The sequence below is a fragment of the Punctularia strigosozonata genome, assembly GCF_000264995.1.
Source record: "Punctularia strigosozonata HHB-11173 SS5 unplaced genomic scaffold PUNSTscaffold_1, whole genome shotgun sequence".
Lineage (NCBI taxonomy): Eukaryota > Fungi > Basidiomycota > Agaricomycetes > Corticiales > Punctulariaceae > Punctularia > Punctularia strigosozonata.
In genome coordinates, this window is record NW_006767433.1 from 1706566 (window position 1) to 1719791 (window position 13226).

At 56.6% G+C, this 13226-nt stretch overlaps 4 protein-coding genes across 4 annotated transcripts; 3 read left to right on the forward strand and 1 right to left on the reverse strand.

Moving 5' to 3' along the window:
- Positions 1-52: 52 nt before the first annotated feature.
- PUNSTDRAFT_123589 (uncharacterized protein) lies at positions 53-2625 on the forward strand (the record flags this gene model as incomplete). Its single annotated transcript, XM_007378528.1, has 2 exons — positions 53-2315; positions 2369-2625. 2 exons carry the CDS (start codon positions 53-55, stop codon positions 2371-2373), a joined length of 2268 nt encoding a protein of 755 aa, XP_007378590.1. The 3' UTR covers positions 2374-2625.
- Positions 2626-7408: 4783 nt separating this feature from the next.
- PUNSTDRAFT_94903 (uncharacterized protein) lies at positions 7409-8624 on the reverse strand. The gene is made up of 5 exons (XM_007378529.1): positions 8522-8624; positions 8262-8468; positions 8158-8211; positions 7816-8100; positions 7409-7761 (listed from the first exon to the last, which is right to left on the reverse strand). Exons 1-5 carry the CDS (start codon positions 8576-8578, stop codon positions 7468-7470), a joined length of 897 nt encoding a protein of 298 aa, XP_007378591.1. The 5' UTR covers positions 8579-8624; the 3' UTR covers positions 7409-7467.
- Positions 8625-8701: 77 nt separating this feature from the next.
- PUNSTDRAFT_117383 (translation elongation factor Tu) lies at positions 8702-10612 on the forward strand. Its single transcript, XM_007378530.1, has 7 exons — positions 8702-8803; positions 8861-8959; positions 9011-9073; positions 9131-9337; positions 9390-9746; positions 9802-10324; positions 10383-10612. Exons 1-7 carry the CDS (start codon positions 8743-8745, stop codon positions 10450-10452), a joined length of 1380 nt encoding a protein of 459 aa, XP_007378592.1. The 5' UTR covers positions 8702-8742; the 3' UTR covers positions 10453-10612.
- A 135-nt stretch (positions 10613-10747) lies between these two features.
- Positions 10748-12277, forward strand: PUNSTDRAFT_79401 (uncharacterized protein). The gene is made up of 8 exons (XM_007378531.1): positions 10748-10940; positions 11004-11153; positions 11209-11252; positions 11317-11404; positions 11455-11492; positions 11543-11867; positions 11924-12039; positions 12098-12277. Exons 1-6 carry the CDS (start codon positions 10829-10831, stop codon positions 11591-11593), a joined length of 483 nt encoding a protein of 160 aa, XP_007378593.1. The 5' UTR covers positions 10748-10828; the 3' UTR covers positions 11594-11867; positions 11924-12039; positions 12098-12277.
- The last annotated feature ends 949 nt before the right edge of the window (positions 12278-13226 follow it).

Below are 13226 nucleotides of genomic sequence, written 5' to 3' on the forward strand. Positions count from 1 at the left end.
ACGACCCCAAATCTAATGCACACGTACTGAACACACCCGCACTATACTCAACATGCCGACCCCCACCAAGGCAGCCACTGCAAGGACGAAGGACGCCGGGTCCAAGCCGTCCACACGCGGTTCTATCCGCCACTCGCTCAACCTTGCCTCCATGGGCAAGGCCCTCGCGGAGGTTATGTCCAAGGATTCATCTGATAGGCCGTCCAAAAAGGTATCCGCAGCCCAGAAGGACTCCAAGGCGAAGGCGCGCGACAAGGCGCAGGAGAAGGAGAAGGACCAGGACCTGACGGCCACGCGAAGGCTCAGTGCAATTCATATAGGGGCCCCGCGCCAGTCGATGGGCTCCGTCCGAGAGAAGGAGAAGGAGAAACCGAACCAGCTCTCGGTGAAGTCGAAGAAGGACTCGCCCGACACAAAGACGATATCGCGCACGACGCGCTCTATGGCCAGGAAACTCGCCGAGGCAGCTGCATCCCACTCGTCCACATCGGAAGAGAGCGCATCCCACCCGCCAGCGGGACATCCACCAGCCATCATGCCCTCCTCTCGCTCTGCCACCCTTCGCCCTCGCCAGAACGCCGCCGCCACTAAAGACTCTGCGTCGTCGGCTTCTGCTTCTGCCTCCGCCTACAGTGCTGCCCAAGGGAAAGATTCCATCTCTGCCCTGCCCAAATACCGTCCGCGCTCTATGCTCGTTGAGGCCAACAATGTCCCCAATGCCAAGAAGCCGCAGCAGCCACCCTCCCCCGCGCGTCCCGGCACCCGCCGGCGGCTCGACAGCACCTCCTCCGCCTCCTCCTTCGTCGTGGACAGCATTGCGGACGCTCGTCATGCTCACGCGCCAGACCTTGCCGCTCGTTCTATCAGCCCGCTTCCTCGCCGGACCGGGCTCAGAGGTACCCAGAACCAGAATCAACCGCCTGTGCCGGTGTTCCACAAGCCGCTGCCGCGCGCCGAGTCCCCCGCCCGGCCAGCGAAGGCTGCCAAGGGGTCCACTTCTGCTATTCCGCGCCCGCCTTCCGCCTCGTCCTCTTCCGTGCTCGCTTCGCCCCGCACGCCGAAGCAGACACCTGCCTTCAAAACGGCCAACAGCACACCTTCGTCCACCCCCAGTCGCAAAGGAACTCTCCGTCAGCCCGGCACCGCCGCCCTATCCCGAGGAAAGGCGACCTCGTCCAACACACCCACCAGCACCGACTCCGACGTCGGCACCGCTACCACCTTCACGACGGTGAATTCCACATGGGTCGAAGGTAATAGCACAGATAGTGCCGGCGACGTGGAGATGATGCTCGCTTCTTTTGCCTCGCCCACCGCCCCTACCCCAGCGCTCCCTCGGATCCGCCGCACCGCCATGCAGACATTCGGCCCGTCGAAGGCCGAAACGCCTTCGCGGCCCCAGCCCGGCGCTCCCCCCGCGCGCGCCCACCTCTCCTACCTCTCGCCCGATCCGGGCTCCTCGCCGCGCCTCCGCCCCGGCGCGTCCCATCTAGCGGCGAACGCGAGCACGATGCGGGGTTCGATTCTCTCCTGGGAACAGCTCGCCGCGGACGACCATACGCTCGGTCGCGGCGAGATCGACACCCTCCTTGCGGAAGTTCCCGCGCCATTCCGCTCCGCCGCACCGAGCCCGAGCTTAAGCACGCCCACTGCGAGCCCATCGAGCCCAGCGCTGAGCGTGCTGCCCTCGCCCGGCGAGTACGGCAGCATCTCGCAGGTAATCCTGCCGGACATGACACCGTCGCCCGCGCCCGCCGCGGCGCGGGATGTGTTCCATCGACAGGGACACGGCGACACGCTCGGCGTGCCCTCGCCCATGGACGGTGGCACGGCGACGCTGCTGCGGCTGCAGCTCGCATCCGTTGAGGCGCAGGCGGCGGAACGCCTTGCGCAGGTGCGGCACCTGGAGGAGCAACTGCGTATGGCGACGCAGGCGCGCGCGCGCGACGTTGCGGAGCTCGAGGGCCAGATGAACGAGCTGGAGGAGCAGCTCCATACCAGCATGCAAGCACGTAACCGAGCGGACGATGAGCGCGGCGCTTACGTAACGGGATTGGAGGAGCAGCTGCACGCAGCTGATGAGGCTCGCGAACGCGCGGTAGCGCAGGCTAGCGAGCATGCGCGGGCGGAGGCGGTCACAAGGCAGCAGAAGAGATGTGAAGCGGCGTGTCGCGCGCAGGAGATCGCCGGACGGTGGGCGGCCGTGCGCGAGATTGCGGACGGCGAGCTAGAGCTCGTGCGCTCGAGCAAGGAGACGCTAGGCGTACTCCTAACACAGATGAACGCCCTTCTTCGAACTAAACGCACTTCATGCAGTGAGTCCTGGTTGAACTCGACGTCGTATCCCGTCTGACGGGTTTCGATCTAGCATAATGCGGACGTCTTACGATCTGGCACGAATTAGAACCTTTCGACTTCCACTTCTTAGGGACTCATCCCTTCAAGAGTTGATACCACCTCACGACCGTGTATATATCACCGCAAGGGACCAACGTCACAGCATCCCTGTGTATTATCAATATATGCTAGTCATATCCGAGCTTTTCCCAGCATTATACAATGGTAGTAAAGGCACTTGCAGTGTAACAGTGAATATATGAGATGGAGTCTTGAGGCCACTCCGACCATTGCGTATGTGCATACAATACGAGCATCAATTATCGATCACTGGCATGACTTGATCGCTTCTTCGCAGGCTTCGGAGAAGCAGCGCGGATTGTCTGCCGGGTGATTCTGCTGGAGGAAATCGAGCAGGATCTGGTGAATATTCTCCGGCCTGCCAGAGGAATCAGTAGGAACAACGACGGCATGACCTAAAGAACGCACTTTAGGGAGCCGTAGGCTACCTTGACGGCTACTGCGATACGCTCTGCCTGTTGGGGCCATGTGCACATTGTCTCCGTGTCGACGGTGAAAGAAACCAGCGCCTTCGTTCTCACGCGTTCGAACAGCAGGGACACGGTGACCGCAAAGCTAGACCCATCTGGCGCCACCGCGGTCTCGTACGCGTACCTGGTGACTAGCAAATGGAGTTGCTTGCGCAACAGCGCACACACTGCGAATTGGTCGGACAGAATTTGAATAATCTGTGATACCATCAGCATCCACAAGCACGTCGGCTGTGCGTTTGCTCACATCGCGACTGTGTCTCAGAATAGCTTTTCTGCTCGCCACCTGTCGCTGAGCTGCCTGGAGCACATGGTCGTTGTAGGCCGGGAACCAATCCTTGCGCACCGGCAGCTTGTCCTTCACCCTGGACACCTGAACGTGTTCCGTCATAGGCTGAAAATTGCGACATGGGATGGCGACGCGGATGCAGGAATCGTAGACGGCTTCCAAATAGTCCGGATGAACCTTGACTATTCTCCACATGTGTATGTCCTGGATAAATTCAAGCTCGTCTGCATGGCGCACGTCAGCGAACAAGTCGAACACCGGTCAAAAACGGCTATCAACCTTGCATGCGCAAGACCTCAACAATCGTGCTGCCTTGCTGGACGTCCAGCACCCGCTGTGCCTCCGCAATGGCACTGTTGCCTTCCTGAATCTGCACTCGAGTGTCCGCCAGCTTCTCGTTGAGCCGCTGCAGTTTTGATTCGCGGTCGGCGACGTCAGCTCGGTATCCTTCGATCGCGAGACTGATAACAGAGCATGATTAGCACTTCAGCAGCAATCTAGCGGGCAGACGAATTTCGTACTTCTGTTCCGCGATCGTCGCCTTGAGCTCCTCCAAGTAATCTTGGTCGCAGTTCTCAATCTCTGCCACCGCGGCTTGCTCCTCCGCAAGCTCGCGCATGACGGCGTCGTATTCCTCCCGCAAGTTCGGCAGGATCGCCGACGATTTCTCGACAATTGTCGACAGCACTTCTGCGTCCTAGAACATGATCAACGATCACATCAAGCCGCATAGGAAGTCCGATGCAACGCACAGCTTGCAAGCTAGAGAGACCCCGCTCCGCGACTTCATGGAGATGCTCTACCCATTCGGTCTTCCAGTTGTACCACTGCGCTTTGCTCACTTTATGGCAGTTATCTTTGATCAGCTTGAGTTCGTGCTGCAAGAAATGGAATTAGTCTCGATGGCCAGAACATCGCTGACCAACCTCACCAGCAGGAAGTTCTTGTTGTCCTCATCCGCCTCAACATACTCCTTGAATAGTTCTGGAGTGTTGTTCTTCGCCTCTTCATTCACTTCGGTGAACGTCTGCTTGCTATGCTCGATCCCAGCCTGCAGCTGCTTCATCGCGTTTGAGTACAGCTCTAACTGCGGAATATCAATCGTCATCGCAGTGAAGTAATCTTGCAGAGACGCTTCCTCAGACGATGTGTCACCCCCCAGACTGCGGCGGAGTTGGGAAGGACGGATCGTTGACCGCCGAGGAGCAGTCAACTCGTCCATGAATTTGACACCCGTCATCTCCATGAACTGCTCGATGGAGATCGAAGGCTGCATCATCGAGCTCATTGATCAGCATATGGACGCAATAACATTCGCAGCTACACGTACCCCATTTTCAACTCCATCCAGGCTCTCCTGGTGCACACCATTCCGCCACTGCACAGTCGGATCCTCAATCTCAATGTCATCCTCCAGCTCAATCTCTGCGAGACTTCGTCGCCTTGGCTTAGAGGGCGATGGCTGCGCCCTTGCAGCAGACCTGGCTGCTGCGGGAGACTTCGGACGGATGGCCTTCCCCGGAGAGGCCGCCCACACGCCAGGAGACGGCGGTGGTAGCGCTGACATCCTACGGACAGGGGTGGGAGGCACTTCTTGCTGTGCAGGAGGTGCAGGAGGCGATAGATTCTGCTGAGCGCTACCAGGCCCTGGCTCGGTATCATGGGACTGTGGTGGTGTTGCAATGGCTGGTTGGCCCGAAAGTGACGCAGCGCGGCCAACAGAAGGCCGCCTTGGGCCGGCGCTGCTCGCCCCGGGTGTAGTGGCAGACAATGCATCGAAAGACGCACGCTTCGCTGCCGAAAGCGAAGGTCGCAAGAGCGCTGGCGTTGGTTCCGCCGGAGCTTGCTCGGTCGTAACGTTGCTATCTGGTATCTGCGTTGATAGTGCAGGCAGCTTAGACGGGCCAGGTCGTTGTACCTCTGTCGCAGGGCGTTTCGGGGCGTTGTTCTCAGCGTTTGTGGCCTGTCCCAGCGAGGCACGTCGCATGGCGCCGGGTTCCTTCCTGGCTGACGGAGGGGCGAACGCCGCCGAAAACTGCGGCGCCTGTTGTTTGCTCGGGGATCCCGAGACGGTGGGTTTGTTGGACCGCGGCGTAAAAGCATAGCGCATCGGGGTCGGGGCAGCCGGTCCGTTCGCCTGCGGTGGGGGTTCGGCGCTGGCTTGTCTCGAGGGACGGGACTTGCTTGGTGACTTGATCGGTGATGGAGGGGCAGAAGTTGCTCTTGGGGGAGGGGCTGAGAATACGCTCCGTCCCAATGCTGAGCCTGGTCGAGGTGGAACTTCACTGGCGGACGAAGTACCCGGCGCCGAGAAAACGCTTGGGTTGGCGACTCTGCCAGGAGCGGAGAATATGCCCCGTTTCTCATGTAGAGCAAGGTCAGTTGAGGTTGCAGACACTTCACCGCTTGTAGATGCCCTGGAAGCAGGGGATCCGCCCCCAATCATACCTGCAGGTTCAGGCTGACTTGCAATTTGGCCGTCTACTCGAATCGACCTAGACATGGCGGCAGAAAATCGACCAGGGCTGGGAGGAGGCTTTTCGAGGGCTGGCGGATCCCTGAAGGGTACAAAAGGCGCGGGTGCAGGCGGGGGTGCCGGTGCCGGTGCTGGAGGAGATTCTTCTATACCAGACAGATCAGGATATATCTTGTCCCCTTGCCAATCTTCGTCGTCCAGGCTCATGGCGGACTCTGCACCGACGCTCATCCGGCCCAAGCTACGCCTCTTCATGAGAGCAGTAACGTTGAGCGTCTGATTTCCCTCGTCTCCGTCCTCCGCACCAAAGCTGGAGTCAGAGAAATCGTCGTCGTCCGGAACGAAACTGGGCTCTCCTCCATTTTCGTCCAAGAAATTCCGGGGAGAAGGATACTCTTCGGCAGCAAACCCCATCGAGTCTCTTGCCTTCCTCAATCGGGAGAGGGCGTCATCGAGCTCCATTCCTCCCGCCTGCCCACCTTCGTGGTCGCCATCGGCCTCGTCGGAGGGAGGATTGATTCCGCTGTGCGTGGCGGATTGGAGAGCTAGCCACGCTTCACTTGGGGGTTCCGGCTTTCTGAGCGCTTGGGCGAGTGGCACCGTAAACTCCATAGGACCGGCAGATTCGTTGCCGACACTGCCCATGGACTCATCTCCTCTTGAGTTCTCCGCAGATTCCATAGACATATCTACTTGAGACGTGTCGGCACCCTCATCTGGGCCGGCGGACTGCTTGGAAGACAAAGCTGCGCGACGTAGTCCGATGCTAGACCGTCTTCGCATCGCAGCCTAATACTCGCTTGTAAATCACGCATGTGCTTGTATATATGCCACTCACGTTGGACATTGGCCGGGTCTCTTCCATGTCTTCGCCATCCTCACCCTCAGCGTCCTCGTCCGACGAATCCAAAGCAGAACCCACTCCTGCGTTTCCAAATGCAGGAGGAAGGTCGCCAGTAAACGTATCATCCAGATCCATGGACTCTTCGTCTCCGTTACCGAGAGATGACATACGCCGCCGTCCGTTGAGCGAGCTACGCCTCCGTGCGCCCGGGTACGCATTCTCGTCATTCTGACCACTGGTGGACGGTTGCGGATCTTCGTTTCGAGAGGGTGAGTCCTGGGAGGAGACGCTGGAGTCTAGATCCTTCCTCGCCGCGATGAGGCGGACGCTTGCAGTTGCGGCGAAAGAGACACGTCTGCTGAACGATTTGCGGGAGGTGGTGTCGCCCAAGTTGGTCGTGGCGTCTTCCTCGTCGAGGACAGGAGTGGCTAGCTTCAATATAGACTTCCTAGGGGCCTACGTTTCTCGTGTAAGGATAGATATCAGTAGGGAACTACCGATCTCGTACCAATCCACGAGCCCTCGCTCGGGGGCTCAACACGTCGCCAGGGGCAATGGAGTGAGGACGTCTTCGGTGGCCGACTGGCTGAGAAGTGTTGAGCACGGCAATAGACCTTCGTCTGTACGGATTTGGGGATGCATGTTTAGCCACGACCATGACTAGAATGAGTACAGCCCAACACTTTCGTGAGTGTTGGATTAGGACTGGACAGTAGTGATTAGCACCGACTTCACATGACCGCGTTTGCCTGAGGTGCGTCGGCGACAGTGTCACGTTTTCATTGATTCGCCGAGACTGGACGCTGCGTCACTTCGCTATCCCATTTCATCATGATATACTCGCTGGCACTAAGACGACGATATCAGAGTGACGCCATGTAAACTTCAGTATATTAAATATCGCATTAATTGTCAAGACACTAGATAGAGTACACGTCCAAACAGAAATATCGGATGGCCTGCCGCATGCTCAAGGAGAGACAGCATCATCGACAGCAGCTGAAAGACGTTCAACGCCTTTTCCCTTCATGTCTGCCACAGCCGGCGGTAGACTCGATGACGGACTTTGGACATTCGGTACAGAATCGCTTGCGCCCGCAAGCTGCCATGCAGGTATGGACGGCCTGCCAGACAAAGGAGGTAAGGCCGAGGGTGTCGACGGTAGACTTGGTCCCCTGCTCAAGAGTAGAGCTTTTAGAGACTTGAGCTCTTGCTGAAGCTCCGCGAGCGATTGCGTCTGGCTTTCCTTATTTTTGTCGATCATCTATACGCCTTGTCAGAAAGTCTGACGCGCGCAATTCATGTACCGTGGTCAAACCTTGGGTAACATATCCCTTATGTTGTTGATTTCTTCCCGTATCTCGTGCAGTTCATCGCGAGCCCTTGCCTGATTGTCGTGCATCTCCTTCACAGCCTCCTCCACTTCTTGCGTCGCTTTGTCCACACGTTCCTTCTGGGTCTCCACCGCTGTCTTCACAGCGGACGTTTCAGCCTGGATTTCGCGTAACAGCGCTTCCGCGGCATCAAATTGCGCCGTCAGGGCATCCCTGTCCTCCTCATACGCCGTCTGAGTCGGTGGCCGAAGGTGGGGGACGAGGTATTTCTGGCATGTGATATCAGTCACCGAGTCCCGGTATGCAAGTAACGGTATTCATCTTACCCGAGCGAGAGCAACAGCGCCATATACCAGAGAGCCAGATACCACTGCTCCTATCTGTCCAGAGCCAGTGAGCGGGTTGAGTAAGCAAACGAAATGGCACGTACGAAGTAATCTCGCCAATCCCAAGGTTGCGCTGCCGGAGGTACTAATGGATATGGGGACGGTCCATATGCTGGACCATAAACAGTATACCTCGGCGGTACTGCAGTCGCGTTCACAGATGCTTGTCGCAGGGCCTCCTCTATCTCCGCACTGGTGAGGCCCTTTGCCTCGAGGAACTGTATTCTCTGCGCAAGGGGTGACACTTGTGTCTATAGCTTGCGCTCCGTGAGGTACCATACGACTCAGTGGCAACATTTCGCACCTTTGGATCCGCAAGGAATGTGACAGCGTTTCGTATAAGCTCAGCGCGGTCCGCCATACCGTTCGTCCTTTCCCCAGATTGCTGTCGAAGATGAAGTTGCGGCGGAGGCAAGTCCAGCCGATCACCTGACCGGGACACTTCCGAATTTTTGGAAGCACCCCGTCCGGCTCGCGCCCCAATCCCGTCCGTCCCTTTCCATCTCGTCGTCCTCTGACTTTGCCATGTTCCGTGCACAGCTGGCTGCTAGCAGGAGCGCCTCGCGCAGGCTCTACAGCTCACGCGGTGGGAATCCGCCCCATACTCTCGTCTCTTCGACGGGAAATTGACCAACTTTGCCAGCTGTACAGTCGTCGTTGCTTGCTTGCACTCGCGCTGCGCCCCGGGCTGCACCTCGGTCTGCCTCGCTACCCAAACGCATTCCCTCATTGAACTCTTTCGGTACGAATCTGGCAAAAAATGCATGACTAGCATATTCAATAGTTTGCGCAGTTCAGCACCGGGGTTATGCCGTCTTTGACCGGACAAAGACGCATATGAACATTGGTACTATCGGTGAGTATGGCGGTTTGCCTGTCCTCCGCACTCGTATTAAATGCAACGTCCCGGCAGGTCACGTTGACCACGGCAAGACCACCTTGACTGCCGCTATCACCAAGGTTCTCTCCGAGAAGGGCGCTGCCAAGTTCACGGACTACTCCCAGATCGACCGTGCTCCCGAAGAGAAGGCTCGTGGTATCACGATCAACTCCGCACATGTCGAGTATGAGACCGACACACGGCACTACGGCCATATTGACTGCCCGGGACACGCTGATTGTCAGTCTAACTACCTTTTTCCTCAGCGGGCCAAATGTCTAACGTAGTTTAGACATCAAAAATATGATCACCGGTGCTGCGCAGATGGACGGCGCTATCATCGTGGTTTCTGCGACGGACGGTCAGATGCCCCAGACTCGCGAGCACTTGCTCCTCGCGCGTCAGGTCGGTATCAAGCGTCTCGTGGTATTCATCAACAAGGTCGATGTCATCGACGACAAGGAGATGCTCGAGCTCGTTGAGATGGAGATGCGAGACCTGCTGAACCAGTACAACTTCGAGGGTGACGACACCCCTATCGTCATGGGCTCTGCCCTCGCCGCCTTGGAGGGACGCGACCCGGAGATTGGTGCGAACAAGATCCACGAGCTTGTGAAGGCTTGCGACGAGTGGCTGGATGTTCCTTCCCGTGAGTGCATTTGCCAGCACCCGACCATGAGACATCGTTATAACGCTACCCCCAGGTGACCTTGACAAGCCCTTCCTCATGGGTGTTGAGGACGTGTTCTCTATCGCCGGCCGTGGGACTGTCGCCACTGGTCGCGTCGAGCGCGGTCAGGCAACGAAAGGCACGGATGTGGAAATCATTGGCTTCGGTCAGAAGATCAAGTCGACTCTTACCGGCATCGAGATGTTCCACAAGGAGCTTGATAAGGCGCAGGCCGGCGACAACATGGGTGCTCTTCTTCGTGGTGTCAAGCGCGAGCAGATCTCCCGTGGAATGGTCATCGTTGCGCCTGGCTCGATGAAATCTGTGAAGAAGTTCCAGGCACAGATCTACGTCATGACCAAGGACGAGGGTGGACGGTACACTCCTTTCATGCACAACTATCGGCCACAAATGTTCTTACGGACGGCTGACGTGACTGTTGGCTTGTCCTTCCCCGAGGGCACCCCTGATGCTACGGAGAAGATGGTCATGCCCGGTGACAACGTCGAGCTCGTATGCGACCTTGTTCATGATGTCGCAGCGGATGTGGGAACCCGGTAAGCAGCTACAAATATCCGTACAATTTGCTCGGCCGTTGACGTCTCCCCGTTGCAGCTTCACCCTCCGTGAGGGTGGCAAGACCATCGGTACTGGCATCATCACCAAGATCATCGAGTATGCGTAAAGCATGCCACCCGCTTCCGCTGTTCTACCGACGTGCTGAACGTGGATAGAATATCGGACCTCGTAGTCATCGTACATTACATTACTTATCATTTCTGCTCTCGCTCTTGCATGCACGTACACCCCGCTCAGCACCTACAATAGAACCATGCTCTCAATGCTGTCACAACGAAGATGAGTGATGCCCATTACGTTCAGCATACGTACAGGTGGTGCGAGACGGGATAAGGGGCAATTACATATGCACTGAGCCTGAACGGATTGAACGGGCTTCCGAGCCATTTCGGAGCTCTGGACAACCACTCATAACGTTGGTCCACTTTTCCCTATTATATTTTCCCCCTAGGGTCGCGTCCTCGGTCCTCTCAGCGTTCAACATGATGTTTTCTGCTCTACGTCAAGCATCTCGCTGCTCTCTTCACCCCGGACGTCTGTCCGCAACGAAGACGCGGGTGCTACCCAGGACGGCTTTCGTCCGGACACTCGTTAGTGCGTGGTATCTCTTCAGCGAATAACGGCGAGCTACAGTCTGAGTCCCTCATCTTGAACTAGCCAAAAAGTACACGAAAGATCACGAAGCCGTAGTGTTCGACGATGGCACAGGCGTCGGAACCGTCTCCATCACGGATTACGCCCAGTCCAGCCTTGGCGACGTAGTATTCGTCGAGCTCCCTACTGTGGGGACCAAGGTTTCTCAAGGAGGCGCGTACGATTCCGCTCTGCGCTCATTCTTATCCCGACCCTGACGAGGGCTTAGACCAGATCGGTGCTGTGGAAAGCGTGAAAGCTGCGTCCGACATCGTGAGCGTGAACATAGGCTATCACTCTGCGATGCTGATGGACTGGTTCTTTCTTACGTTGACAGTATGCTCCCATTTCAGGAACCGTAGAGGAAATCAACGAAAAGCTGGCTGAGCAGCCTGGATTACTCAACAAGTCACCCGAAGATGCTGGTAAGACGGCCTTGCAGAGTAAGACAACGTTGATCTCAATGTTTTGGCAGGCTGGCTTTGCAAAATCAAGGTATCCGACGCGACGGAGGTAAGTCAACGACGTATCACATCGAGCACATCATACTAACGCCCTCCCAGATGGGTGCACTGCTGTCCGAGGATGCCTACAAGGAGCATTGCGAATCTTAACATACCCGCTGCCATGGCATCTATAGAGCGCTCCTCAACTGAGCACACACGTTATAGTCCTTCTAGTAATCGATATTCCTTGACACGAGGTCATAAGATGCTTAATATACAGCGAAACAATATAGACCGTCCCGATGCAGATGTCTAACGGGTGATGAGGGTTGAGATGTAAGGAGTGCGTGAATACCCGTCTCATGACGAGGACTTGTATTCGGTCTTCTCTCCGCGAGCCTCCATCCGCTGCTTCGCCTCCCGGAGCGCCCAAGTCTGTATGCTGAATAGCGAGATGTGACTCAGTTTGTGAAAGTGCAAGGCAGCCGGTGTACACACCTGGTATCGGGCTTATAGTACAGCAGCACACTGGCGAGCCCCATGCCTCCGAACATGCCGAAGTACCAGATATTCTCCCAGCTCTCTTTTACTCGCTTCTGACCAGGTGGAGGAGGCTACAAATCGACGTATTGAGTCCGTTGAACAACCACCGGCAGGGGTTAAAATACCCACCTGCTCGCCGAAGAGCAAACCCGTAGGCTCATTGTATTGAGGAGCGCCATGGGACGCGTAGCGCCTCGCAGAGGTGCATCTTAATGCTGCAGGTCGAAGTGCGCGAATTGACGTAGAGGATAGCATAGTAAAATAATGCGCTCCGGGTTTGAGCGGCGGAGTGGTGGTCGGACGGTGACGGTTAGGGCGAAACGCTCGTTCACTCAAAAAGGCAGGTGTATTCTCGGTCACAGCAGTCACAAAGGTCATCCGCGCACATGGACGTCTACGTGCATTTGTATCTGTGGAATCACCGATGCCGCATTTCAGCTATCGCTACTTGAAGCGCCTCATAATCATGAAGCCCGCCATGCTATCCACCGTACTTCGTGAGAAATTTTCGAACGCAAGGAAGGAGGTGGTGCGTCATGCGAGGCAACACCAATCACCACCCTCCCCCTTTGCACGCGGACAAAAACGAAATCGCCTTTCGTTTCGAGTCAGCGTAACCACCACTTCCACCAAGTATTCAGGAACTTGCGGTCTCGTCTCATCGGATCCGACCTTGTACACTTCGAACGGGACTGGCAGGAGGATAGTAATATTGCCTATGAACTTGGATCAGCTTCACAGCACACATCATGCTTTCCACGCACACCTAGCCGTGATATCCTAAGTTCTACGGCAATAAACTCCTATAGAGATGGCACCGCAGCCCCCAGTAATGCTTTCGATTCCTGATGTAAGTAAGGCATGCATAACGGTAATTAGGGGGCCTCAAAGTTGGCGATTATGCACTGATTCTGCGTCGGATTATGTGCGGATTATGTGTCGATTCTCCTGTCGCTACACGACCATAATCCACCTTTCAACTTTGAACCCCCCGCTACAACTCCCGATTCTGTCTGGATTCCGTACATGAATCATCTCCTGCCGACGCATCGGCATGTCCTTCTGAGCTTGAAATCAGAGTTCGGCCGCACGGCTGAGCCTGCATTTGTGCCCAAGTCCAAGATAGCGCGACCTAAGTAACCTGACGACCTAAGTCTGGACGGCATTCCGACGCCTCTGTGCCCACTACAATCAACACGATGGATTGCACCCACAGATCTGATCATGCCAGTTCAACAGGTATATGTGCTATGAATCT